Raw genomic sequence first — 25,548 nt, forward strand, 5'->3', positions numbered from 1 at the left:
ATCGTGTCCAGGTACGATAATCCACTGAAGCAAAGGATGTGTCTTGGGCATAAACTGTTGCAATACTTTAGATACATGTGGGAATATATCCAAGAGATCTCTAAGAGATGTGTGATTTGAGTGCAGAGTTGAAGTGGAAATGCTATTCCGTGCCACCTTTGTGGTCATTATGGCAGTATAAACAACAAACAACAAGAAATTGAAACACAAGTCTGGAACTAATTAGTGATTTTATTTTTTCAGCAGACTGACTAAACCATGATGACATCTGAAACCATGCAAGAAGCAGCAATCATTTTTAAATTAAAACTTTAATAATTAAACAAGTTAGCATTATGTCACACTTTCCGTGTTGTTGTTAATAATATTGAATACTTGAATATATTAGATGTAGTATGTTATGTACACTTCAATCTCAGAGAAATCATTTCTGTTCCTTGGAAGCAGGTTATCTATTTCTAAATCAAAACGACAATGAGAACTAACTAATCAATATTATTTAATAACGTTAATAAAAATGGAAAAGTGTTTTCAAAGTCAGTAGCACTGGAATCAAACGCGTCCAATTAGGCCTCCCAATGTATCACCACAATATCACACATAAAAACAAAATATTAGTTTAGTATTAAAATTAAGTTAGGATTTAAATTAGATTCAAATGCAATAAAACATTAATGTAAGGGTGCGATGAAGCTTCGTGTCACAGTAACAGGCTTAGAGACATTGTACCTTGTTTGTAATGGAAATGAAGGTAATATGAGGTACTGACACACTGATTCATCCCTCTATGCCATTTACTGTCTGTGGTGTTTTAGTCTAAACTCAAGAGCAGTAATAAATGACATAGAGTAGCAAATACATGAACACTTCACATGTCACAGCTTGATCAGATTAGAACACTGCAAATATTATAGTGCATTTATGCATGGTTTTGCATGTGTGGTCACGTATCTTTCCTACAAGTGAACTATATCCTTGTGTGTGCTCGCATATGGTCCTAGTTGACCACTGCAGACGAACACATCTTGTTAATTCCACACAGATTGGATCCTCTGTACAGGTAGTAGTAACCCTGAACAAACACAATAAAAACATTAATTTATATATACATTACATACTCATACATAATGATTAGTAAAGCAGTACACACATATAGACCTTCCTATATTTTAACGTTTTCCGTATTTCAAAATTAACCAATGAACATGTACTAAACAATTAAGAAAGATGTATCGCTAAAATGCTTTGTGACCTTCAGTCTAGATCTAATCCAGCGGTGTCCAATTCTCTCCGCAAAGGGCTGGTGTGGGTGGAGGTTTTCATTCCAATCGAGCAGAAGCCACACCTCAGTTTAATCAGCTGATCAGTGGCTTTCAATAGACTACGTTGTGTGGCTTCTGCTCGGTTGGAATGAAAACCTGCACCCACACCAGCCCTTTGTGGATAAGACTGGACACCTCTGATCTAATCTAAAAAACGGCCAAAATCATGATCATGCCATTTAGACACCTATAACATGTCATATTTATATTTTACGATCAACAAGAGCATGAGTCTTTAATTGAACGCCTTAAAGGATTTACCATCATAATGTATCTGCCTTTAATTAGGCACCAGCTATTAAGTTCCATAAAGGTTTATTTTTATAATGATAATGATTAAGAAAGGAAAATAACAGGCTGGGGAATGCTGTTAAAGGAAAATAATAAAAAAAAACTGGATTGAGCACAACAAAATGATCATTTTCCTATAACAGTATGACTGGAAATATTTCATTCTTATGGCAATTTGCCAAAACTGATAGAATATGTACATGTTGTATTATTTAACAAACATTTATCTAACAGTTCTAAGAGTAGTTCCCTCATAAGCTTTTTCCCGCCTCTCTCTTTAAGTTTTTAATAAACTTAGGTTAATAAACCAGAGGTGTATGATTTTCCTGGAAATGGCTGGTGTGAGTTTGTGGGTTTGTGGAGTCATACCACATAGTTTGAACGTCAAGTCTGAATGATTAAACAAGTCATTTGTGGTTCCTGATGGACTGGAATGAAACCCTGCAACATGCAAGCTCACTGGTCAAACCCTGTGGGGTTTTTTTTGCTCAAAAGGTTGTTTGCTGCTGCTGGGCCCTTAACCCCTCAACTGCTCATGAAATTTACTCTGGACAAGGATATCTGCCAAATACTATAAATGGAAACTTTAATAAGACAAATGAACGTTTGACAGGCATTGTGTATATGCTCCTTTACCAAACATTACAGCTGGGACCAGAACAGGATCTCAATTAATAATGTTCAGCTAAACTTTATTTAGTTAAACATTGATTACTCAAGCGCCCTGCTTTCATATAACGCTGTTAAAGGGCTAGATATTTTCAACTGAACACAGGACCAGCATTGATGTGTCGCTCACCTGCTCACCGTAGTCTTCTCCCCAGCTGTTCTTAATGGCCCAGAATGGAACGCCGTTACCTGTGCACAAAAAGCAGAGCCAATTTATCCTTAGGATAAAAAATGACGAATGAACAGCTTTGTAGAATGAAATTAGAGTGACAAGTTTGTAAAACAAACTAAAAACATATCTTCGTTCCTGAAGGTAAGGCTTATTTTAATACAGGGTTCCTTTCTCTTTATCCTCCTAAAGACCAGCAACATTATTTGTATTATTTGCAGTGAATCTGACCAGATACTTCATTTTTAGATTTCCGTTAATATGTTTATGAGCCTGACAACAGTTCTTCTGAACAAAGCGGAGCGCCTCAGCTCTTACATACCCTCAGTAAGTGCTGGTTGAGGGAAAGAGGTATTTGTCGTGGTTTTCATTGCAGCTGCAGCAAGCAGAGTGCTTCTTTTGCTATATGATTGACAGATTTTATGCCTAGCTTTATTTATTTGTTTGTTTATTACTCGTAAGTCACAAGAGTACCAAAAAAAAAAAAAATTAATTAACAAAACACTGTCTATCCATTGAGAATGGGGATAATTCAAGCAGTTTGCGTGAGCTTTTTAAGACACAGGGAACAATAAGAGATGCACTTGTTCATGTCATTCTACGACACGAGTCACAAAACCTGAAATGCCAATGATGGAAATCTACTGGTGCGGCACTGCTTAAAGATACAAAAAAAAGGCTTTTTAACTGTTTAAAATATTTTCAGGGAAATATTTTTCAGTAAGCTTTCATTTTCTGACGTCCGTGGGATAGGGGTTACGTGACAATCACCAACAACGATCATTCCTCACATTTAAAGATATTTCACGAGGATACATTAGTTTCAAAACTGTTATCTGCAGTGTTTCACAAACTTTCTCCAGGAAATGAGGGAAAAAATAAATAATGTATTACAAATATTTATATTATCATAAATAAATAAAAAATGCATTACAAAGCAGCATCATACATTAGCTGTTTACTGTGGTCACTTTGACAGAGCTTCAAACCACATGGTTGTGATTAAGTGCTAAATGTTTATTGATTTGTGCGAATTATGGGAAAATAACTCTCACGTTCTCCATATCCGACAAGCAGCACTGCGTGATCGATCATCCAGGGGTTGCACAGAATCCTTAGAGGGTGAGAAACTCCCTTTCTGTAGAACTACACACACACACATGAACAGACAAAGTCAAAAGAGTGTTACTGAAGCAGCCAATTAAAATTGTGTAACTTCAGGATTGTGTATTTTTGTCCAGAGGTAAAATACAAAAGCATATGTTGACTAAAGGATGAAAAATGTCCTATCAAGTGTCTCATTTTTTAAACACTGTTAAAAAAAGGCTGTAAGTTGTTTCTACTATTCTCAAATTAAACTGGGATTCATCGGATGGAAGTAATAAAGCAATACACGTAATATAAAAATATTGTGAATAGTAATAAATACCATTTGAGCGTATTTGATATGGGGCTATACATCAAAACTACATGAAAATACACCCACAATTAACCATATGTGGTACATACTGTAGGTATATAGGCTTTACATGATATGAGAAAATGACTTTTGATTTTAATTAACTATTTTTTAATAGCTGCGCTGTTTAGCACATATTTGAAAATCAACAAATCACAACACGCCTCAAGTCTGCCGCTCATTCACAAGACATAAATTCTTGCTATTAATATAATGTAAATAACATCAGAATGATTGACGTCAGGAACATGCGAGACGCGTAAGTTCTATTTTTTGGCACGTTGGTAAGAGATAACTGCAAAATTACGGCATCCAAAGACGTGAGCACATTTCTATTCAGTGATGAATGGGAAATACAGATTTTAGCTTGACATGTGCCTGCAGTCATAGCCACTGTTGGAAACACCTGTATTGCATTCTTGCACCTCATTTCCCTTGACCAACTTGGGTGTGACTCAGAACTGACGGCAGAAATGTACTGAGCTGTGGTTTCAGGAGTGAATAGTGTGTGGTGAGAAACCACAGAGTATACAGATTAGATAAAGGTCTGGTCTCTAACACTCACTCAACATGACACATCCACCAACAAAGCAAGAAGAGCCACATTCTTTAATCTAGCGAGTCTCTCAACAGACGACCGTGTTTGGATTCAACAGGAACTAAACGTAAACAAAATTCACAAATTTCAATACCATTCAAATTGGTATCATTCAAGTTATTCAGTCTTGAGCCCAAGCATATATACATACACAAACATTGGCAAATGTCTATTTTGATAAATCCCTTATTTTGTATGGAACAGATCGTATACACGTTAACACACACGTCTGCTTACACATTATTCAAAATCATTTTGGATCATTGCCATTGAATTATCTAGGCAATCTAATCTGGCTTTATAATTGCGGACATCAAATTCTTTACACTTAACAAGCATTCTGAAACACATTAAACTGTTATGACTTCAATGGCAATAGTTGTTTGTTAACGTTACAGTAGATGCAGTTTATGGACAGCAGTTTAAAATACACAATTTTATACAAAGCAGTCATCAGACTGAAACTAACCAGCGTATATTAGTTTAGTCGAATTCCCATATCTGCCATTTTTAGCAACTTTTAAATAATATGTGCCCAATACAGAGGGTATGTGGTAGGAGTTCCCAGGTATAGACTGCATGAGGTCCTAGCTTAGTACAATGAACATTACAGCTGGTCGTTTCACAAGGGCATCCTGCAGCTAAAATCCAAAATTCACAATGATCTGGCAGCACAGGTCAAAGATATTATTACTACTGATGTGCTTGAGCTTCTGGAGTTCACAAAGAATATATTACCTGCATGGCAAAAGCATTGAGAGCAGCAGAAACAGGACCGTTCTCAGCCAGCCAAGCAGCAATATCTAAACACACAAACACACACTTTCAGTTCTGCATGGTCATTGTGTTCCTATACAATACATATAGTGTTATATGTAAACGTGTAAACTAATTATAATTCTGAACTATGTATATGTAAATGAAATCATTTACAAAGAGATAAGAAAGTGGATGCGTTAGCCATAAACAAGGGCAACCTGTTGTGCCGTTATTTAACAGTAAAGAAATTCTGTGATGCATCTAATCACTGTATTCGGATACTATTTTTCTATCTTCTATCTCTCTATCTTATTTTATATTGCAGTTTTCCACCGTATTTTCGTATATGCTTTATATGTTCAACTTTCATTTTATCGTATCTTACTGGTATCTTTTTTATTTTTATCTTTGTGTTAATTCTATTTTTTAGAATGTTTCTATCTGACTCTATTTTCATGTGTAAGTACAGTAATACTCATGCCCATCTCTAATAACAATAATAATTATAATTAGAAGATCTTCTATAATTGGAAGAAGAAGAAGATTTTTACATTTAATTTCAAAATCTCTAAAAACCCATAAAATTAAAAACCCATTAAAAATGAAACATAAACAAATCATTGCAAATTAGATTTCTCAGAGATGTACTGTCTTAAAAACAATTATCATCAGTAAAAATGATTTATTATAGTGTATTATAATAATAATAATAATAATAATAATAATAATAATAATAATAATAATAATATAAGATGTCTATAAGATGTGAATATTTGGATAAACATTGTGTGTTGTAGTACCCGTCTGCCTTTTCTTACCATTCTCATCCTTGGGCAGTTCGACAGAGCTGTTGATGTAGGCCGCTACTTTCCCAGAGGTAAACTCACACTTCTGCTTGTGTCCTGAGTAGCTGTAGTCTGTCTCTGTCTCGAGACCTCCTGCAAGTGGAAGAACATTGATTAGATGTTCATTAGATGTCAGCTAAAGATTTTGGCATCATGAATGAAACTACACAGACAATAAAAATATATATGTTATGCATCACTGGTACATGGTTCGAAATCATTCTTTGCATTCTGCTTTCTTTGCAGTTTCTTACCCAGGTTTTCAATAGCTTCATATGCGTTGGATGGAAGCCCACCTCCACAAGCTTGATCCAGCTTATCACAGTCCACCAGCTCTGAAACACACACACACACACAAACCTGTGACTTTCTAGACAGTGTTTCATTGAATTTTATTCCACCCTGTTGCTGGATTCGTGGATCTGATGAGTCAGAAGGTATTGATTAATTTTATAATATAAAAGTAGCTCTGATAACAGTGCTGGATTTTATTCCTACATTAACAGCTCATACACAGGAACGTTATGATGAACACTCTACACAATCTGAGACTAAAACATGTTAACAAACATTAATAATTTAAAAAAATTATAACTACTTAAGCCTTCTGTAAAGAGACATTTATTTAACATTTATGGAAGGAGTCTCAGGTATAACTGGGTTGTAACCAGCAGTAAGCTTTCCACCATGGCAAAGCATGCAGGAAAGGGGAGTTTTGAGTTTTATCGTTGGCTGATGAGGGAATGAGTGTTTATAGCTGTTATAAAATAAGTGAGTATTCACTGTAACAGTAAAATATAAGTCCTTCATGAACAAATTATAAATGTCAATCAGGCTGTTCAATCAGGCCAAATCACAACGCTCTGTCATTTATTATTATTTTAACAGCATGCCCTGTATATTGCATTTCAACTGTTTATTAATTACAGTTTCATTTATTGCTTCATTCTCACCTTGCTCTGAGAGCGACAGCAGTTGTCCAGTTTTCTTGAACCATTGGCCTTCAATGTTCCCAGTGACAGAGAAAGCCCAGCAAGAGCCACAGAAGCCCTGAAGCAGACATAGCAATCAGCAATCATTACAATTACATATATGGAATTTGGTAGATGCCCTTTTCCAGAGCAGATTACAGAAATACTTCGAAGTCTCTAGTAATGAATACACCCTGATGCTTGTTCATTATGTCACAGACTAAAAAAAAACCATCAGTCTATAAACACTGCTGGGAAGGTATTCTTAAAAATCACTATAAACAAATGTACAATGGATGACCAAAAAAAGGGTTTATGTTCAATAGTCATGATGTCACACTCCTCAGTAGTGGTTGATGGTTCATATGAAATTAGGCATGCATGGCTTTTAGAATTTTAAGTTTAACAAGTATTTATTTATATGGTTTAGCTAGAATACTAGGCTTAAATGTTATTGTTTTATTGTGGCAGTTATATAGAGTGTTTTACTAGCAATATAGCTTTAGCTTCGAAGAGGTGTGGATCGTCTGCCCAGCAGAGGGCATATTTCCCAGACATAACGCCGTCATCTGAACATCTGACGCATACGCCACACCAAAAAATCAAAACACTTCTTTGGAAAAAATAGCCGTCCCGATGCTCCAATTCCCTCACAGAAGAACGAAGCCGTGTTTAAAACTTATGAGGATCAGCTACATGCTGGTTTTTCGAATGGTGTGAAGTTTATGGTACAGATTCATTCATTTGCACGAATTTCTTAAATGAACGCTCTATAGTTGCACGCTGGGTTGCTTTTGTAGTCAGACACCCTCTTGGCCAGTCCTTGGCCAATAAAACCTGCTATGGAGTCCAGACCTTTTGCTGTCAGTCTGAAGCTCTGGTTATGTGAAACTACAAGCAGCCAAACACTGACAGTCATGATACTCTAGATCCAGAAACCCAGATAACTTCATTTCCACTTTGTGGGAACAGCAGTGTAGAAAAGGTTAATGAATTATTGCTTGGAACCACCTTTTTACCGCTGAAGCCAGACCTGTTTAAAACAGTTCAAACATTGACATGAAGTCATTTCTTTCAACAGAAGCTAAATGAATCTGTAGTCATTTAGATTCCCAAATCAAACATATATCCTGACTGGTTAACTCAGTGCAAATGCTTCTCATTAGGTGGTTCATTGTCTCTGACCTGGTTCTTGACACTACTGACAGCTCCGTGGTCTCTCCAGTCCCAGGTGTCTGGAGCTGCCTTACTCACTGGAGCTGCTGGCTTCATCGGTTTCTGCAGGCTCCACTGACTCAACATGGGGTTCAGGTACATCATTCTGAACTCATCGTCTACATCAGAGACAGAGAGAAAAAGAGACAGAGACAGACAGATGGAGTGATCATTTTCAATTCTACATTTTCACTTTCAGAAGAGCAGAAGGAGGGCAGTGTTCTGGCAAGGCTACTGTACATATCAGCCTGGAACAGTGTGTGGGATAAGTGCACATGAACACACACGCTCACAAACACTGAGTTGAACACTGTATTATTAAGAGTTAGGGTTAGTCTTATAGAAGGAGTTGGATCAGGTCCAGCTCCACCCCCGGGACATCTGATCTGCTAATGCTGACTGAGATGTAGTATATACAAAACACCACGTCTTTACTAGGAATGTATACCTGTGTCGTGAGAATATTACACACCTGTCAGGTCACTGAATTTGGTCACACCGTACTCCGCTGTTCCCTGGTCCAGAGTCTGCAGAGTCTGCGCTGTTTTCAGATTCTGCTGGAAAATTCCCAGGCGCTTCTCAGCCTCTGCAGCAGGAGTCAAGGGATTCATTTAAAGATTTACTCACTTTTGAATACTGTGTCAATGTGTGCAGTATTACACAGAACCATTACGGTATAATGACAGATGATTGCGTGTGATTTTCAAGTAGATGAGAATAAACACAGTGTGGATTTACCTTCCTGAGAGGCGTAGGTGCGGTTGTATTTGACCATGAAGTCTTTGAACTGCATCAGAAGGTCTACAGTTTCCTGAAGAAGATCAAGGTAATGTCGTGTTATACAGATTATCTATAATACACAGATGCACATGCATACTTAATGTACATTTTCTTCATGTTACCTGGTTGGGCTTGTCACGAGAGAGAGGGACACGCACAATGTTTTTAGTCTCCTTTGGAACTAAAAAATGAAGCAAATTACAGTCAGTAGAATGATAATAAAAATCAACTGATTCAGCTTAATTCTACTAACTGTGAATCTCTTAAAAGCCTTCATTTCTGATGCAGAAAGCGACATTTGCTACATAGCAGGGCAAAACAGATTTTCTTTTTAATCAGATGTTTGGGTCTTTTATTGGTTGCTAAAGTAATGACAGATGCGTGTATAGGATGAGTACAGGGCAGATGGGACCTGGCTACTCAGATGACTAGCAGACAAACATTTCTCCGTGGATTATTTTTTAACAAAAGGGCATTCAGTGCAGGGGATTCTTTTCATGCATGCTGATGTTTTGTCGTAAATGTTCAATGTCGTGAAAAGCTACACCGGGAAGAAACCAGATACACCGGGAAGAAATTCATATGAACACAGGGAGAGGAAGATAAATGTGAAACCCCACATGGTAACTTTATCTTAATAATCCTGTAGCTCTGAGGCAGCACTGCATAATTATGAAGCCTTGTTTGTAACACATTTCAATATACAAAAGAACTATTTTGTGTTGTTTCTTTGTTGTTCAAACAGCAGATGATTTTCTGTGCTCAAATGCCAACTAGAAATACATAGCCATCAGTGCACTTACTGACCTACAGGCTGGCATTTCTGTTTAAGCAGAGTGGACTTGTTCTCCCAGGGAATGTCCCAGACTTCAAACAAACACACTTCCGTCTGAGAGAGAGAGAGAGAGAGAGAGAGGGGAAATAAAGAACAAAATAAAGAAGTTTCATTGGTTTCAAGCTAGAAATATTGTTCATCACAGGATCCTTAACCACATGATCTGAGTCAGAAGGGAAGAAAATCGGGATAAACAACAAAAAGTTCCAGCAGCCACTGTGAGCAGGGTTCAGCGTTGAAAACTGCTGAGTAATGCTTGTTTTAGGGATTACAGGTTCAACAGGTTGCATAAGGACTGTGTGAGACTACAAGGGAGATATCTACCCTGCCAAATGAAATACTAAACCCAAGAAAAACGGTTCTGACAGCTGATTATTTACACCATTAGAATAAAAACTGAGATTCTGTTCTTAATTCTATTATAAAGTACTACAAATTCATGTAAATGTCACCCATATACCCAGATCCTCTCAGGAATGGTTTACTCTTGTGATATGTATATTTGTTGTGTTGTATTGATTTGGCATATTTCTCTTTTTATTTGCTGTTAAGTATATTTTGGGAGTTGGCTATGGTTGACTTTTATTCTGCTGTACTGAAATAGATTGCGCTATTAACCACTTGTGATCATTTTGGGGTGTTCTCAATTTATTAAGCATTACTGACAGCATAATTGAAGTAATATTCAATATTATTATATATAAACCATTATTATTCTTATTGAGATTAACGTATTATATAACTCAAGTACAAGTCAGGGTGCTGCACACCGTACATGAGGCGTGAATACACACAAACAGGATGTCAGTCATTTGCAGGGCTATTATTATCATTGTTGGTTTAATGATTGTTATTATCATCGTCACTTTTCATCAGCTCCCTCCTACAGCCAGGTTTGCTCACCTTCTGTTTGTGCGACTCTTGGAAAAATTCACAGTCCTTGGTAACATGCAGCTCGGCGGACTTCTTACACTGAGTTCGTCCAATCTCTGCAGTGATGCTGTACCTCACTCCTTTAACAAGCTGTTCAACACACACACACACACACATACACACACACAAACAGGGAGAGAGTGAGAGAGAGAGAGAGAGAGAGAGAGAGATAATAATTATACCCAGACCTGCTACTTATGTTAAACACAGACTATAGGTGCCAAGGTTGTGCTTATAACTGTGTAATAACATGTTTTATATTTCACCAGTTGTGTTCAATGACAGGAAAGACGCACTGTAAGCGATAATAACTTACACAATCCCATTACAGAATCACAGGCTGAAGCCACAATCTTACAACACAGTGGTTGTTGGGCCACTGCTTCTGTCCTAGTAAAATTCTACAGGATGTCGCGCAAAATGAGCGCAGGGTGGAGGCACATGAACATGTTGTGGCTGTGTGCGGCTGACTGTATAATTAGGCTTGACACACAAACTCATTGACTTGTTTACACGAACAAAAACCACCGCTTGTGTCTCTCAAATGCTAGAAAACGAACTGCAGAATAATGCCATATGTGTGACTTATAAGTCTAAAGACATAGAGATACAAAACATACACATGATTCCATAAATATGAAAAGAAAATAATGTACCTGTCTCGTGGCAGATATTATCTTGCTGACCCTGCGGATGTGCATCCCATTGGACTGAATGTTGTAGCGTTCTTCAGCGAATCTCAGTGCTTTAAGGAGTCCCGGGTCCGAGTCGGATAAACGCACCGGAGCTCCAGGAGCCCCTGCAGTGTGTCCAACATCACCATCATCTCCATTCACAACACTTACAGCAGCACACACACACACAGCCAGGACGAAGCAGCGGTCCATCTTGTCGAGCCCTTGAGTGCAGAAAGGGACTGAGGTTAGGTCAGGGCTTGTTTTAGCTGTTGTCCTAGTTAAAGATCGACCAGCTGGTGCGGCTTTAGCGGATCACACTGATCTGCCCCAAACAAACATGGCGCCTGAGGCTGCTGTGACGTAGTAATGCTTTACCTCGCTCAGTGGCGTGATTATAGGGCAATGCTGCTAATGCATAAACATGAGCATGTGGAGATGAATACAAGAGAAAATAAATTCAGGAACTGTTAGGCCTATCCTCCGCTGATAGAGAAAATGTGCAGCGGTAACTAAGACATTAAATAAGACAATTCATAAGACATTATTCATAAGAATAAGACATTCACACTCTGGTAAATCTCACCCCCATAGCTATATATATATATATATATATATATATATATATATATATAGTTAATAGAGTATACCACTTATGCACTTCTGGTTAGATGCTAACTGAATTTTCATTGGCTTTATGCCAATAAATAATAAATCTGATATATCTGATATAAATCTATCTATCTATCTATCTATCTATCTATCTATCTATCTATCTATCTAAATACACTGATCAGTTATAATATTGTGTTGGTCCCTCTTTTGCTGCCAAAACAGCCCTGACTCATCAAGACATGGACTCCACTAGATGCCTAAATGGTGTGCTGTGGTATCTGACACCAAGATGTTAGCAACAGATCCTCTATATCCTGTAAGTTGCAAGGTGGGGCCTCCATGGATCGGACATGTTTGTCCAGCACATCACACAGATGCTCGATTGGATTGAGATCTGGGGAATTTGGAGGCCAAGTCAACAACTCAAACTCGTTGTTGTGCTCATCAAACCATTCCTGAAGCATTTTTGCTTTGTGGCTCGGCACATTATTCTGCTGATAGAGGCCACAGCCATCAGGGAATACTGTTTCCATGAAAGAATGTACCTGTTCTGCAACAATGCTTAGGTGGTACAAGGCCCCAAATCCTTACACTTGCCCATTTTTCCTGCTTCTAACACATCACTTGCTGCCTAATATATTTGACCCACTAACAAGTGCCATGAGGAGGAGATAATCAGTGTTATTCACTTTACCTGTCAGTGGCCATAACATTATGTCTGAACAGTGTAGTCAATAGTATATATGTATACATGTATATATGTATATGTATATAATGATTAATGACCTTCTTTACTGACCAACAAGCTCCCTATATAGGCCTATAAATGTTCTCCCAAAATAAGCTGATTTGAAATAATGAAACAACCAGTGTTTGTGTATGAAAATATCATTATCCCCTTGTTGTTTCATCCTGAATTTAATGCACAAATACATAAATTGAGGCTATTTAGTGTTTAGTGATTATAAATAGGCTTTATCACGACACTGATATAATTACTAATGAATAAATCTGATTATTATTAAGATTATTACTGATGTACAACGTTGCAACAATATTGTCCGTCTTATTTCTCTATCTGTATTCCAACACCCACTTACCCTTTGCTTTAACATAATAATTTAACGAAATATTTTACAAAAAAATCAGAGAATGAAATTTTACAATAGTTGTTGCGTTGTAATGTATTTATTTCTGCAGTGTATTTCCATTTTAGTACGCTAGATGGCGCCAACATATTAAAATAATAATCATGTATCACTAAATCGCACCTTGCACTTTAAACAAGTAATAATAAACCTTAAACATTAATAGTAATTTAAAATCTATAATTGTTTTAATATAAAATTAATAAGGGGGAAAAATCCGACTGGTTTTGTAAACGAGTCGCTCTGGAGTCGACTCTTATTAATGATAAGAACCGAGTGCTGTGATGCACAGAAAAGGCCCAAATCTTAGAGATTTTACATTTTACGTACACTCTATAGAAACCACACTATTTAAATTCACTTTATATTTGCATTCCATTTTAAAATCCAAATAGAAATGTAAATTTTCGTCTATTTTTCCAGACGCTTCATGAACTCACTACTCCCATATACTGAACAGGAGAGTGACGTACGCCGCTGTTTAGGTTCCGTGTAGAAACAAGTGTGTGTGTGTGTGTGTGTGTGTGTGTGTGTGTCGACTCACGGGTGTTTGTATCTGTAGATTTGTAAACACAACTAGTTTTATTCATATAAAAGTTTTATCTGGTAATAAGTGACGGTTAGATGGACGGGCAGCATCGAGCGAAAGGGAAAAGAGGAAGCGGAAGAGGAAGACGAGACAACCGAGAAGAGGTGTAACACCCCTAGATACAAAAACTAACACCCAGTGTTTACTATTTATAGTAACTTGGTGAACTTGATTAATCTACTTCCTTATTTGAAGTGTACAGTCTTTACTCAATCTTCTTCGTGTTTCTCTTGTAGAGCAGAGATGTGCGTCTGTCCAAATCCCTGTCTTATGCCTTGAGACATGGTGCTGCTAAAATGGGGCTTAAAATGGGCTCAGGTGTGTGTGTGTGTGTGTGTGTGAGAGAGAGAGTTTGTTTATTCTTTATTCCTTATTCCTCCCACAGTCCAAAAACATGTACATTAGATTGATTGGTAATTCTAAATTGCCCTTAGGAGTGAGTGTGTGTGGTTGTCTGTCTATATGTGGCCCTGACCCTGTGCTGGACTGGTGACCTGTTCAGGGTGTACCCCTGCCTTTTGCCCAATGTGTGCTGGGACAGGCTCCAGCAGATCCCCATGACCCTAATTAGAAATAAAGCAGGTATAGAAAATTGATGGATGGTTCTTAATGTGGAGATCAGGGATTCCCAGGAGTCACAATAATTTTACAATAATTTGTTAAAGTGATCAAGTTAGTGTATTTTAGTTTATTTAGCCTGTTTAACTAGCCACTGAATTGACCTAAAGTGTTCTCTTGATGGAAAGTCCATGAAAACTGCTCTAGGGCAATAGCACATAGCTAAACGATTGTTTGTAATGTATATAATATAAATAAAAATGTAAATAATGGGTATACTATGTAACTTAAATTGCTTATGTTTCTAAAACAAGAATGTCCTAAGGGAGTCCATGATTTGTATATGATTAGAGTTAAAGGAGGTCCTAACTGGAAAAAAGTCCGAGACCCCCCCCCCCCCCCCCTTGGCTGGTTGTATTGATTTCTTTCCTGTCATTGAATCCAGACGGCTTTGTATTTGTGGACGAACTTCTGACTCATGGACAGTTCAGCTCATTTTCATTGGAGGACGTTGAGAGAGTGGTGTCTACAAATGAGAAGCAGCGCTTCAAACTGCAGGACCATCCTGAAAATGGACGGCTACAGATCCGTGCCAATCAAGGACATACTGTACAGGTCAGTGGAGTCAGTATCTCTCCTTTGATAGAAACAAGGTAAGTGTAGCCATGATAAAGCTTATGATTATGTAATAATACTTACTTTGTGCTTTTTTAATTTGCTTGACTTTATTTACTGTTCCACAAAGGTTTTATATTCTGATCCTGAAATGTTATAAGGACTCTTTTGTGTGTGTTCAGGTTGAAGACTTAGAATTGACAGCAGTGGTTCTAGGAGCTCCAGATTGTCCACAGGAGGCTGTTCATGGGTCCTACATGAAGCACTGGCCATCAATCCGTAGCCGGGGCCTGTCTAGGATGAGCAGAACACACATCCATCTGGCGCCTGGTCTGCCCGGAGAGGGCCAAGTCATCAGTGGTGCGAGTTGTAAAGAGAATTCAGTGTTTTGGTTTTACTTCACATGCTGTGAATGCTGTTTCTTTAGTGTTGCACTGGAGTTGTGTCTGCCTCACCCTAATTTTTTGGACTAGATGTTCTAGAGCAGTAGTTCTCAACCTAGGTCCTGGAGAACCTTTGTTTCTCTCCAGCTGTTTAGATCATTCCCATGTTCTTTAGGTTGATATGGGTGTTGAAGATAAAGCGGTATGTCTAGAGCAGGGTAACTCAAGATTCATTGTAGAGACCCACTATTCTGGAAGATGGCAATATGACTGAGACATAGAGCTTTCTGTGAGGTTCTGTAGCTAAATAACAGAGTACATGTGCAATATTCTGTACACATTCATGAGTAAAAATATTTCTTTATCTTATTTTTGGTCAGGTATGAGACATAATTGTGATCTTGCTGTGTACATCAATGTCCCCAAAGCTCTAGCAGGTAAGCAGAGAAGCAGAAGCATTTTCATCGTCTTAGTTTACCTCTTAAGATTAACATTTATTTTTTCTTTTCCTTAGACGGAATTCAATTTTACTGGTCCGAAAATAAAGTGCTCTTGACGCCAGGTGATGCTGACGGACTGTTGGCTCCTCGATATTTCTTGCGTGCGCAAAGACTGACACCTGCAAGTGAGTTTCTCAAACAGCTCTACCACATTTGTATCAAAAGAGTCCACAGGTTTCTGTAGAAACAAATCTGCCACTTGGTAGCCGTGAGTAAAAACAATGCCACCTTATATGGGTGTATGCAGTGAAGCCTCACAGCTCCAGGGTTTGATCCTGTGAACTGAAGAAGTCAGTTATCAGATGTCACCCAGTATCGAATGTACACTGGTGGCATGGGTCATTAGTAAATGTTTTGTTTTCCGGTCATTCTTCAGTAAATATTGTATTCTGGTCAGCGTCTCTGTGGTTTTGATTCTGGTTTAACGAGTTCGTTAGAGCATGTTCCTCCATTGTCTGTGGCTACTGAAAACTGATTTCATTAGACAATATCATGGGAAATAAATATAACTGCTTTGGTGATACTTTTTCCTGTAGCATAATAAGAATAACTTAATGTATGTCTTTTAATTGCAGCATGTGAACTTGATCTGGAATAGACAATGGGAAAAGATGGATTTGATGACCAAACAAAAAACTACAACTGATCTTTAGCAAAACCATGAACGCCTGTTAATGGTAACCAGCAGCACTGAAATGCAATGGACTGGGAAACCTGTGTAGCTTAAGTTTCTTAGAGACACCCGATTGCACTGTCAAAGACATACTGTATGAATTGAAGCTTGGTCCCACTGAGCTCCATGTCATACAGACTATCAGAAAAGAGGCAGGCACTGGTTGTGGTCTGCTCAACTGAAGCCTGCATGATGTTGGATAAAGATAAGGAAGTTCTTTTGTAATGTTTTGTTAAAAAACTGCTGGTTGATGTGTCACTTCTTGTGCTGGGTATGATAGACTTGTGGTTTCCTCAACTGTCACTTGAATAGTTTGTAATGAGAATATAGTTTAGTTCTAGAATGTTTTGTGCGGATTTCTTCGATTATTGATGCAACTATTTATTTTTCTCTTTTGTAATTTAAATAAATCTCTTCTGTAGGTATGTTTAATTAATGCTCCTGTAGAGACAATGGTTTGAGGTTTCACATTTATTGTCATGTGTATAAGCATCCGTATACAATAAAATACTTGTGCTACAGTCGTGCTCAGACACGGTGCAAAAATGATCAACAGAATAAAGAGTGTGATAAAGAAATGTCTTTATATATCACACACCTGTCAGTCAGTGGATAGGACAAATGAATGAATATTTCTCTAAGCCCATTTAAATGGAATGCTATGTGGTTAGAAATCGGACAGAAATTGTAATGATCTTTAAAAAACACACATACACACACTGCAGCTCTTCAGGGAGGTTTTTCACCACATCAAGCTGTAGCTCTTCATGGTAGCCAGATATGCCTAATATCATTGGAATTTTATACAGCTGTTAACTATAAAATGATCTATAGGTCCTGCTGGGCATTATTGCAGATTAAAGAGCATCATGGCCCCCAGTGAGTTTGTGGAAAAGCTCCTCATTCAGAGCGTCACCGATCTGTCGCACACGCGTGGTCATGAAGATGTAGCCACCAATGTACTCGTGCACTATCTTACAGTCTGCATTCACACAGCTGAAGGCTACGTTGATGTTGCCATCAAACTCTATGGCCACCTGTAGAGAAGTGCAATTACAGCATGGTTGAAAATGTTGGACTTCAAATAGAAATGGACTTTTTATTGATTTAATAAATTGAATTGATCATGACTGACCTGTCGTATGTCCCAGTTGACGTTCCACTGCCTCATGTTGTTGTAACGCCAGGTCTTCACTACATCCCCCACTCCCAGATCAATACGGATCAGGCGATTGTTGGCAATGCCCAAGACCTCGTCTTTACGGCTACCCTTAAATCTGAAATAAATAAAATCAAAATTCACTGCAGCTCTAATTTACATTTTCCCAGTCTAAATTGATATTCAGTATTAAAAGCTAACCATCGAACAGAAGCCTGGCACCTCCAGTGAAAGCTTTCTGCCTAATACTTTCTTACCTGACCATAAAGTAGGAAATGCCAAAGTCAGGCAGGGATTGCCAGATCTGGAGGAACTTCAAAATGGCTGCTGTGAGGGAGAGCTGCGCCACATTCTGATAAGCCTCCAGGATCCGTGGAGTTAACTGCAAATACAAGCAGAGGGCAGGGAATCGTTGTGTTAGTGTTAGGTTTCTACTGTCATTCATAATAACGTTCATATTTTAATATAAAAAAAGATTTATTATATTTTTTTTACTGACAGATGAGTGAAACTTTCCAAATACAAAACATGAATTGTGTTTTGTGTTTTGATTCACGTGTATCTTTTAATATGAACTTTATACAGATAAACAGAACAAAGTAGGAGTCGTAACTATGGCAGAAAACATTATTACTTACAAATAAAATAATTACAAATTTTTACTGTGTATCATGAGAGTGGTGTAGCTAAACATCTGCTTCATTCATTTTGTTTTATATTTCGTAGATTTCGTTAGGATGAAATTATATAATTCCTATTTAAAATGCATTTTGACATAATTCTTATTTATTTATTTATTCATTCATTTACTGATCTTTAGTAGCCACTTAATCCTAGTCATGGTTGTGATGGATCTGGTGCAAGGAAGGAATTAACAGAACACACACACACACACACACACACACTGATTCACATCTAGGGGCAATTTAAACTAGCTTATCCAAGTACAGTTTTTTCATTGGGATATGATGTCCATCATTGATCTTTGTATAAAAATTGTACAGTAGACATAAAGAATCTATTTTATCTGATTACCTGTTTGGCCTTGTATTTTTTTGTGTAGCGAGGTGAGACAAGGCTCAGTGTGTTAATGCTGTCATCAGTTTGTGCAGGTGAAACAGATGAACTGGAGCGCTGCATGGCCAAGAAGGTCTGGATGTTTTTCACCTCACTCTGATAAGAACTGTCCAGCAAGGTCAGGCCTTTAGACCCCAGCTTACAGGCTGCCATCCACTCAGAGTACTGCTTCTCCTACAGGGAGAGAGGTCATGGAAAGAGAGTATGGAACAGTAAAATGACTACTTGTGCACATTTTAAACGTATAAGTAGAGAGCTAGCAGCAGGTACATTAGCACAGAAGCCAGAAATAGATTTAACACTTCTGGTGAAATGAGACGGATTAGATACATGTTGCTTTGTGCCTGTCAAATAAAACATAAGCTTTCACATCATGATGTAAGCTTTCACAGCATTATGATGTCTGTTTTCTGAGATGCTGCACAAAGCTGATTCCCAAGGCATCCCGCTGTAGTCAGTGTCATCACTTACATTCTCACATCGCAGATACACCTCCGTCATGCCCTCTGGCACTGGGATGAGGAGTTTGATACAGAACTTCTGTCCTGCTATGTTCACATCAGGAGCCACTTCACAGCCTGCAGAGACACAACCCTGAGGCTTTAGAAGGCACATTCACTTTCACATAAAAAGAAATGAGTTTGTAAGGGTACAGAAACTACTGACAGCGACTGACAACACTACAAACAGCTTGTGTGCCTCAGTATATAATAATGACATATCAGCCAAGGGCAAACGTTTACACCCCCCATGGTTTTTGAATAGAGGTATAAAAGTTTGAAATGTTACAACAGAATTGTGTGGTATGGGGTTTCCTGCAACAAGATACTAATTCAAACCATAATAAAAAATCAACAGAAACATATTCTGTAAAGCGTGAACAACAGCTATGATCCAGGAAGGGTGACAACTAAAACCTGCTTCCTCTGAGATGTGAAGTCAGCCAACCACATGTTTATGAACTATATATTTTAAAACTGCAGCTCATCATGCTGCATCATAGCACATGTGGTGAAGTCAGACCTCTTCTGTAGACATATATATGACCTCGAAAATGCCCATATTTGGCTTGCATCGCTGTGATTCACAAGAGAGAGAGAGAGAGAGAGAGAGAGAGAGAGTAGGCCATACCCAGAGAGCACAGCGAATTATACTCTCTTGGACTCCATATACTACTCAGTTATGGCTGTCTGTGGCATCACTGGGATTTTAAGTCACAATTTCCATATGGATAAGGAAATCTTTCTGTTGCACCATTCAGGAGTCCCCTGTCTGTTTGTCCTTAGAGTATGCCAACTTTAGCATTGAAATGGAAATGTGGCATTTTCCATCTAAAGAAAATCCTTCTTTTGTGATTTCACCTATGTAAGGGCCACTGTAGAAATTTAACTATACGAAATTTGTGTGTGTGTGTGTGTGTGTGTGTGTATACCTTTCAGATTCATTTGCTGGATGGGCTCCCCATAGCTTTCCTCTTTACTCTTATAATAGAAGATAGAAGTGTCCTGAAACTTGAACCAGTATTGTTTGTAATCCCTCAGAGTTAGTCTCTTGGGCCTATATATATCAAAACAAGTAAAAATGACTCACAATAAATGATTCTGGTCCCTTTTTAGTTCTAGAAAAAAGAGTAACTTGAAGACAAAAGATAAATAATTAGTCTTACCGAAATATTTTCAAGTAGTCATGCAGTTCTGGTGGAGTCAAGTTATCCTAAACAGTTAAAAATAGTCAAAACCTCAAATACATTTCTTAAAAATGCACTTGTATGGTCAAGTGTATGTCCATATCAAACCAAACTAATGTGTAATGAGGTACATCAGGTAGCGTATAAACAGTTAATCAGCTGCCTACCAGCTGGTTTGTGCTGCTGTTCTCTCCCACTATCTTGACCTCAAGAGATTTCAAGGCAGAATCCAGGTCATCCATGCCTTGGGTGGGGGTGGAGCTGATATCCTGAGACAGTGACATCTTCCCTATATGGTACTGAGAGAGGAATAGAGACAGTTTATTTCTATACAGTACTGTATGTGTGGGTGAAGAAAAAGGGTTTTATTTTCGGTATCCACATCAGATTTCGAAATCAACATTTTGAGGAGGATTCTTCTTTTTGTGGAACTATACACGACAGCACCACCGAAGGTTGGAAGAAAAATAAACAGAATGAAGAAGTGAAAGCGATATTAATATTTATCTTATGAGATTTTTATTTTGTAAGCTCTGCCATCTAATATATCACCCAGCTGTAACTGGTTATGCCTGTGGCCAGAAGGACTGGTGTGAAGACTGAAACAGATAAGAGAAACAGAAATAGGAATCATCAATAAAAGGATAGCGAAGAGATCACTACTGGAAATGTAATTTAAATGATGATGTAGGAATAAAATTGAATGGTACCGTCAGTTCATTATATGATGCCTTGTGCCTGGTGGCAAGCAAAAGGTGTTTAGGGATGTGCAAAGACCATTACATTTTGATTATAAGTAGAACATAATCAACAATCTAATGAAAGATTTTTCTTTTGACTGATGCTCATATGTTGTGCACAAACTGACTAGAAACATGAGCAGTACAAAATTTCTGTTCTGTTTTCAGTCACAGATACACATTGAACTGCACTGCTGCTAGTTTAGTGGGTGTTGCCTGCTTATTGTGGTTTAAAAGCCTTTGTTTATGTCATCCTAAAGCTCTGACCTTTGTTTCCTGTGGGTGGCTGTAAGGCACCGAGCGAGAAGCAGGTGTAAAGTTCTCTGTAGCTTTGAGAGTCTGTATTGTAATGAACCAACCTGCAGGGCTCCAAACAGCATCATTTCTTCCTCAGTGCAGTCGGTGTCCTCCAGCAGAATTGCCCAGCGTGCCTGCTCATACAGCTGCGTCAGGCGCACCTGATCGTACTGCCAGAAATAATAAAAGTTTTGAGACATCATACTTGTCATAATTTATAATCTGTATTGCACAGAGGCACTCAGACACACACACACACACTCAGACACACACACACCTTGGGGTCCATGTCATGAAAGGTGTAGTATTTGAAGCGGAGCCAAAGCTTATCGTTCTCCTGTATCCCCTGCTGCATGAGTGAACGTGATGAATCCAGCCATCTGAATGAAAAAAAAATGCAGTATAAATGTTTTGCATTCGCAGTATGGAGATTCATTCAGTAGTGTTTGCTGATACCTGGTGTGGATGTGTGTTTTGTCCACCTTGCTGGCTGGTCGGTAGAGTTTAGCGATGGTCTCTGGAGCAGGAGACGGCTGGCACACAGACAGACTCTTATAGACAGCCTCAGTTTTAGGGGAGTCAGCGAAATGAGCCGGCATGCCATTATACAGATGTGGATCTGATCCTGGAAGTATGGTTTGATTTGATCTTATCAACTTGATAAAATGTACAGTCAGTGTATTTTAGGGGTTAATTATTTTTGAGAAGGTAACGATTTAAGTTACACAATTGTGCAAAATACCTGATGTTAGTGGTACGCCTGTAAGCTCGTATTCCTCCTCCACAGAATCTTTTTCTTTCTTTTTCTTTTTCTCCTCCACTGGCTTTAGCAGAGACAGTTCCTCTGGGTGGCGGATGTCTGAGAGAGGAAGAAGTAGACGGATGGAAACAGAATAAAGTCACTCAAACCTTTCAGTCATTCAATTCATACATTTGTTTATCTTCAGTAACCGCTTTATCTTGGTCATAGTTGCCGTGGGTCCCAAGGCTTTCCCAGAAGCACTGGGTTTGAGGTGAAACCACTTGAATGGGACACCGTCACATGGCACCATTATTAAACCTAGGATTCATTTAGTGTAGCCAATAGCATGTTTTTGTGTTAGGAGGAAACCAGAAAGCCCTGAGGAAACACACATGGACATGTCAACACAGACAGTAGCCCGTACAAGTTGAAATTGCTGGAACTGGGAGTCAACAACACTACCCATTGCACCACCATGTCACTTTCCACCCAAATTCTAGATAATAAATTGTTCATTGTGGTGGTTCCACCCTCTGAAAAAGACAAAAGTTTTTACTTTTGAATACACAGAATCGCCTACACTTTTCCCTTATCACAATAACAACTGGAAACACTTCCAACCTACTATCTTAATCTAACTGTATTGATAACTGGCCGCTAGCTGAGCTTCATGAGCTTCATGTTAGTTAGACAGCATCAGACTGACTAGGATTTCTGTGTATGAGCCACATATCAAAAAGCATGCCCATAGCAAGTAAGGTCATGATTTGGTATGCAATCACTGAATTATGGCACATTTTGCTTTGACCAAGGCAGACTATTCATAGTATTAGAATAGTTTCATAGATCTGCTATGAGACCCTGATACACATACTGTATCAAAAATAAATCCACCTGCTGTATTGTGCCATTGATATTTGCAGCATGCTTTGCTTTAATTGTGAACATTAGCAACATGTTTCTAAGTAAGTTTCTTACTCAAAATCCTGCAGATTCCTCTGACAGTTCGGAACATGGAGCTGGAGAAGCAGACAGGGAACCGCAAGGTGACTCCGTTAGGAAGGCCCAGCCGCAGAGGCTTGTGTTGACGTGTGAAGAGCAGTCGCGCATCTGCATGAATCCCACATTTGTCAAGTGTCCAGCCTGTCTGCAAGACCCACTGCTGCTTCTGCTCCCACCAAATCGCATGATCTGACCAGTTCTGCTGCATCTCTAATACAAGAGGTCAAAATATGCAATCATTAATGCAGGGGGTTTAATCAGAATATTCTTACTGCATATACAGTATAAAAGAGCATCATAAGAATCCTGTTTTGTTCCAAATATTTGTTAGATTTTGAATACTTTGATTTGACTTTTATCTCATCATCTTTTCTGTGAAATCTGTTTGGACGAAACATTTTTTGTTATAAATCCATTAAACTTTCCCAACCATGCAGGATGTATGATATAACTCACGTGTTCTGTGTACAATTTTCAGGATAACCCCTCCTATGTGGAGGTCAGAGGTTACGCTGATTTTAACGGGTGGAGCTTCAGGGCCCAAGTCATCTATACTGACTGACAGGTCCCACGCCGCCATCCTCAAGGAGCTGGAGAGAAATGAATATATAAATGAGAGAAAGAATATAAGCAATCTCAATTAATGGACATATTCATAAAGAAGTGCTACAGACACTGTAATAATCTGAGCATGTTTAAAGGAGCGGTTTGTCATTTTCAGAGATCTCTGCTGTCTGCCAGGCAAATTTTAATTTCCAGCATCAATTCCATTGGGAAGCTTTCCCTTTCTACATGCAAAGCTGTGAAGGTGCTTATTTTTCTTGGCCATAAAAATGCCTTTGTTTATTTCCAGTAGTTGTTTTAATACTCCCAGTGTTATAACAGAAAGCATGAATATGTGCTGAGTTCTTACTTTTTCAAACATGTGCTACATAATGTTCCTGATGATGTACCTCATGGTGCATGCTGTTAAAAAGAATGACTCGGTTTGTCTATCACATGCTAGCACTCACACATGTATGGAGAAATGCACACACTTCCTTCCACACACATCCCCCTGTGTGCATGACATTACTTTTCCGAATCTTGCCCTGCAATACACTATACTTCCCATTTTTACCACAATCACACTAAAACATGCTTCCTCTTTCAGTTAAACATCAACAGCTGCTTTTAACCATACACAGGCATGTGTACACACACACACACACACAGCCCCACCGGCACAGAAGAATGGGGAAGGGTGGGGACCCAGAGAACGTTAGAACAAATAGACTTATATGATTCAAATATGTTTATCTATATATCTTTACCATGTCCCAGACCCAGACGTTATTGTGCATATTGTACTTGCTCATGCAACATATTTTAATTGATTAGCTTCATCAGAACGATAATCATATCAAAACGAAGATAAAGGTTTCTCTAAGGTTCTTTCTAAAGATGGTCAAGCTTTATAAAGGCGCTTCTTCTGAAACTTGTTCTGTAAGGAAAACCCCTTCTAGTAGGATCCTACAAAGAACGTATTAGGATCCCAAGATGGACAAACCAGTGTATACTTTACTCTTTACTAGTACATGTAACTTATCAACTTTCATAAATGACTGAATATGAATTAGACATCATATTCATTTGCTTAGATTTTACACTGATTATAGACATTTAAGATGATGGTAGAGATATGCTGTTCGAAGTAAAGTATATTGCTGCCAATATTTAAGATTAATCAGTTTATATCACAAGACTAAATTAAGGACGATGTCGCATAAATATCCTACATTTGCATTTTTTTAAAAACATTAATCTATGTAAATATTGATATTCATATTATTGCTATTGATGTTGTCGCCATTGTTGTTGTTGTTTATACCACGATCATAACTGATTAAAAGGACATACCTTTACGTACAATGATGTATTTTCTCACATGCACATTATAAGGTCATTTCTAAGGCTTTTCAGTCAGATTAGTTTTTAACAGATTGTCTCTTTCAATAGAAGTCCTGCTACTTGATATCAGATAACTATGACGCTCACTATTAAGTACAATGTCATCAATGAAACGAGCAATAAAATATGACTACCTTTTCTGTCTTTGGTTGAGTGCAGTGTCTTCACGTCTGAAAATGACTTATATCTTCCAGCTCGCTTTCACACTGAAGGTGGTAGATTTTTCCTGTATGCCACCGTAGTTATGTGAGAAAGGGGTGTTACTTTTCTGTCAGTTTCTGTATAACGGAAAA

At 38.2% G+C, this 25,548-nt stretch overlaps 3 protein-coding genes across 3 annotated transcripts; 1 reads left to right on the forward strand and 2 right to left on the reverse strand.

The window, feature by feature from the left end:
• Window positions 1-211: 211 nt before the first annotated feature.
• ctsf (cathepsin F) lies at window positions 212-11,865 on the reverse strand. The gene is made up of 14 exons (XM_058397646.1): window positions 11,503-11,865; window positions 10,817-10,936; window positions 9,886-9,967; window positions 9,201-9,259; window positions 9,037-9,109; window positions 8,771-8,884; window positions 8,269-8,417; window positions 7,066-7,162; window positions 6,367-6,447; window positions 6,086-6,205; window positions 5,247-5,311; window positions 3,507-3,597; window positions 2,413-2,471; window positions 212-1,072 (listed from the first exon to the last, which is right to left on the reverse strand). Exons 1-14 carry the CDS (start codon window positions 11,731-11,733, stop codon window positions 998-1,000), a joined length of 1,416 nt encoding a protein of 471 aa, XP_058253629.1. The 5' UTR covers window positions 11,734-11,865; the 3' UTR covers window positions 212-997.
• A 1,898-nt stretch (window positions 11,866-13,763) lies between these two features.
• Window positions 13,764-17,122, forward strand: trpt1 (tRNA phosphotransferase 1). The gene is made up of 7 exons (XM_058397662.1): window positions 13,764-13,976; window positions 14,109-14,190; window positions 14,876-15,045; window positions 15,228-15,405; window positions 15,809-15,865; window positions 15,943-16,053; window positions 16,504-17,122. The coding sequence occupies exons 1-7, from the start codon at window positions 13,908-13,910 to the stop codon at window positions 16,524-16,526; spliced, it is 690 nt and encodes a 229-aa protein (XP_058253645.1). The 5' UTR covers window positions 13,764-13,907; the 3' UTR covers window positions 16,527-17,122.
• On the reverse strand, window positions 17,058-25,548 carry fermt3b (FERM domain containing kindlin 3b). Its single transcript, XM_058397661.1, has 15 exons — window positions 25,390-25,548; window positions 23,762-23,895; window positions 23,282-23,515; window positions 22,304-22,420; window positions 22,018-22,186; window positions 21,839-21,941; window positions 21,624-21,731; window positions 20,692-20,823; window positions 20,504-20,550; window positions 20,270-20,394; window positions 19,309-19,415; window positions 18,796-19,011; window positions 18,018-18,142; window positions 17,737-17,878; window positions 17,058-17,638 (listed from the first exon to the last, which is right to left on the reverse strand). Exons 2-15 carry the CDS (start codon window positions 23,883-23,885, stop codon window positions 17,459-17,461), a joined length of 1,929 nt encoding a protein of 642 aa, XP_058253644.1. The 5' UTR covers window positions 23,886-23,895; window positions 25,390-25,548; the 3' UTR covers window positions 17,058-17,458.

This window comes from Hemibagrus wyckioides, linkage group LG08 (genome assembly GCF_019097595.1).
Source record: "Hemibagrus wyckioides isolate EC202008001 linkage group LG08, SWU_Hwy_1.0, whole genome shotgun sequence".
Taxonomy (NCBI): Eukaryota; Metazoa; Chordata; class Actinopteri; order Siluriformes; family Bagridae; genus Hemibagrus; species Hemibagrus wyckioides.

Excerpts from the sequence above, each read along its gene's own strand:
- ctsf (XM_058397646.1), bottom strand. The coding sequence starts at position 11,733 with ATGGACCGCTGCTTCGTCCTGGCTGTGTGTGTGTGTGCTGCTGTAAGT. Across the intron at positions 7,163-8,268 it reads TCAGTAGTGTCAAGAACCAG|GGCTTCTGTGGCTCTTGCTG; the intron begins GTCAGAGACAAT and ends TGTCTGCTTCAG. Across the intron at positions 6,206-6,366 it reads TGAAGCTATTGAAAACCTGG|GAGGTCTCGAGACAGAGACA; the intron begins GTAAGAAACTGC and ends TTCCACTTGCAG.
- trpt1 (XM_058397662.1), top strand. The coding sequence starts at position 13,908 with ATGGACGGGCAGCATCGAGCGAAAGGGAAAAGAGGAAGCGGAAGAGGA. Across the intron at positions 13,977-14,108 it reads GACGAGACAACCGAGAAGAG|AGCAGAGATGTGCGTCTGTC; the intron begins GTGTAACACCCC and ends TTTCTCTTGTAG. Across the intron at positions 15,046-15,227 it reads ATCAAGGACATACTGTACAG|GTTGAAGACTTAGAATTGAC; the intron begins GTCAGTGGAGTC and ends GTGTGTGTTCAG.
- fermt3b (XM_058397661.1), bottom strand. The coding sequence starts at position 23,885 with ATGGCGGCGTGGGACCTGTCAGTCAGTATAGATGACTTGGGCCCTGAA. Across the intron at positions 21,942-22,017 it reads AAAACACACATCCACACCAG|ATGGCTGGATTCATCACGTT; the intron begins GTATCAGCAAAC and ends TTTTTCATTCAG. Across the intron at positions 20,824-21,623 it reads TGCTGTTTGGAGCCCTGCAG|TACCATATAGGGAAGATGTC; the intron begins GTTGGTTCATTA and ends TTCCTCTCTCAG.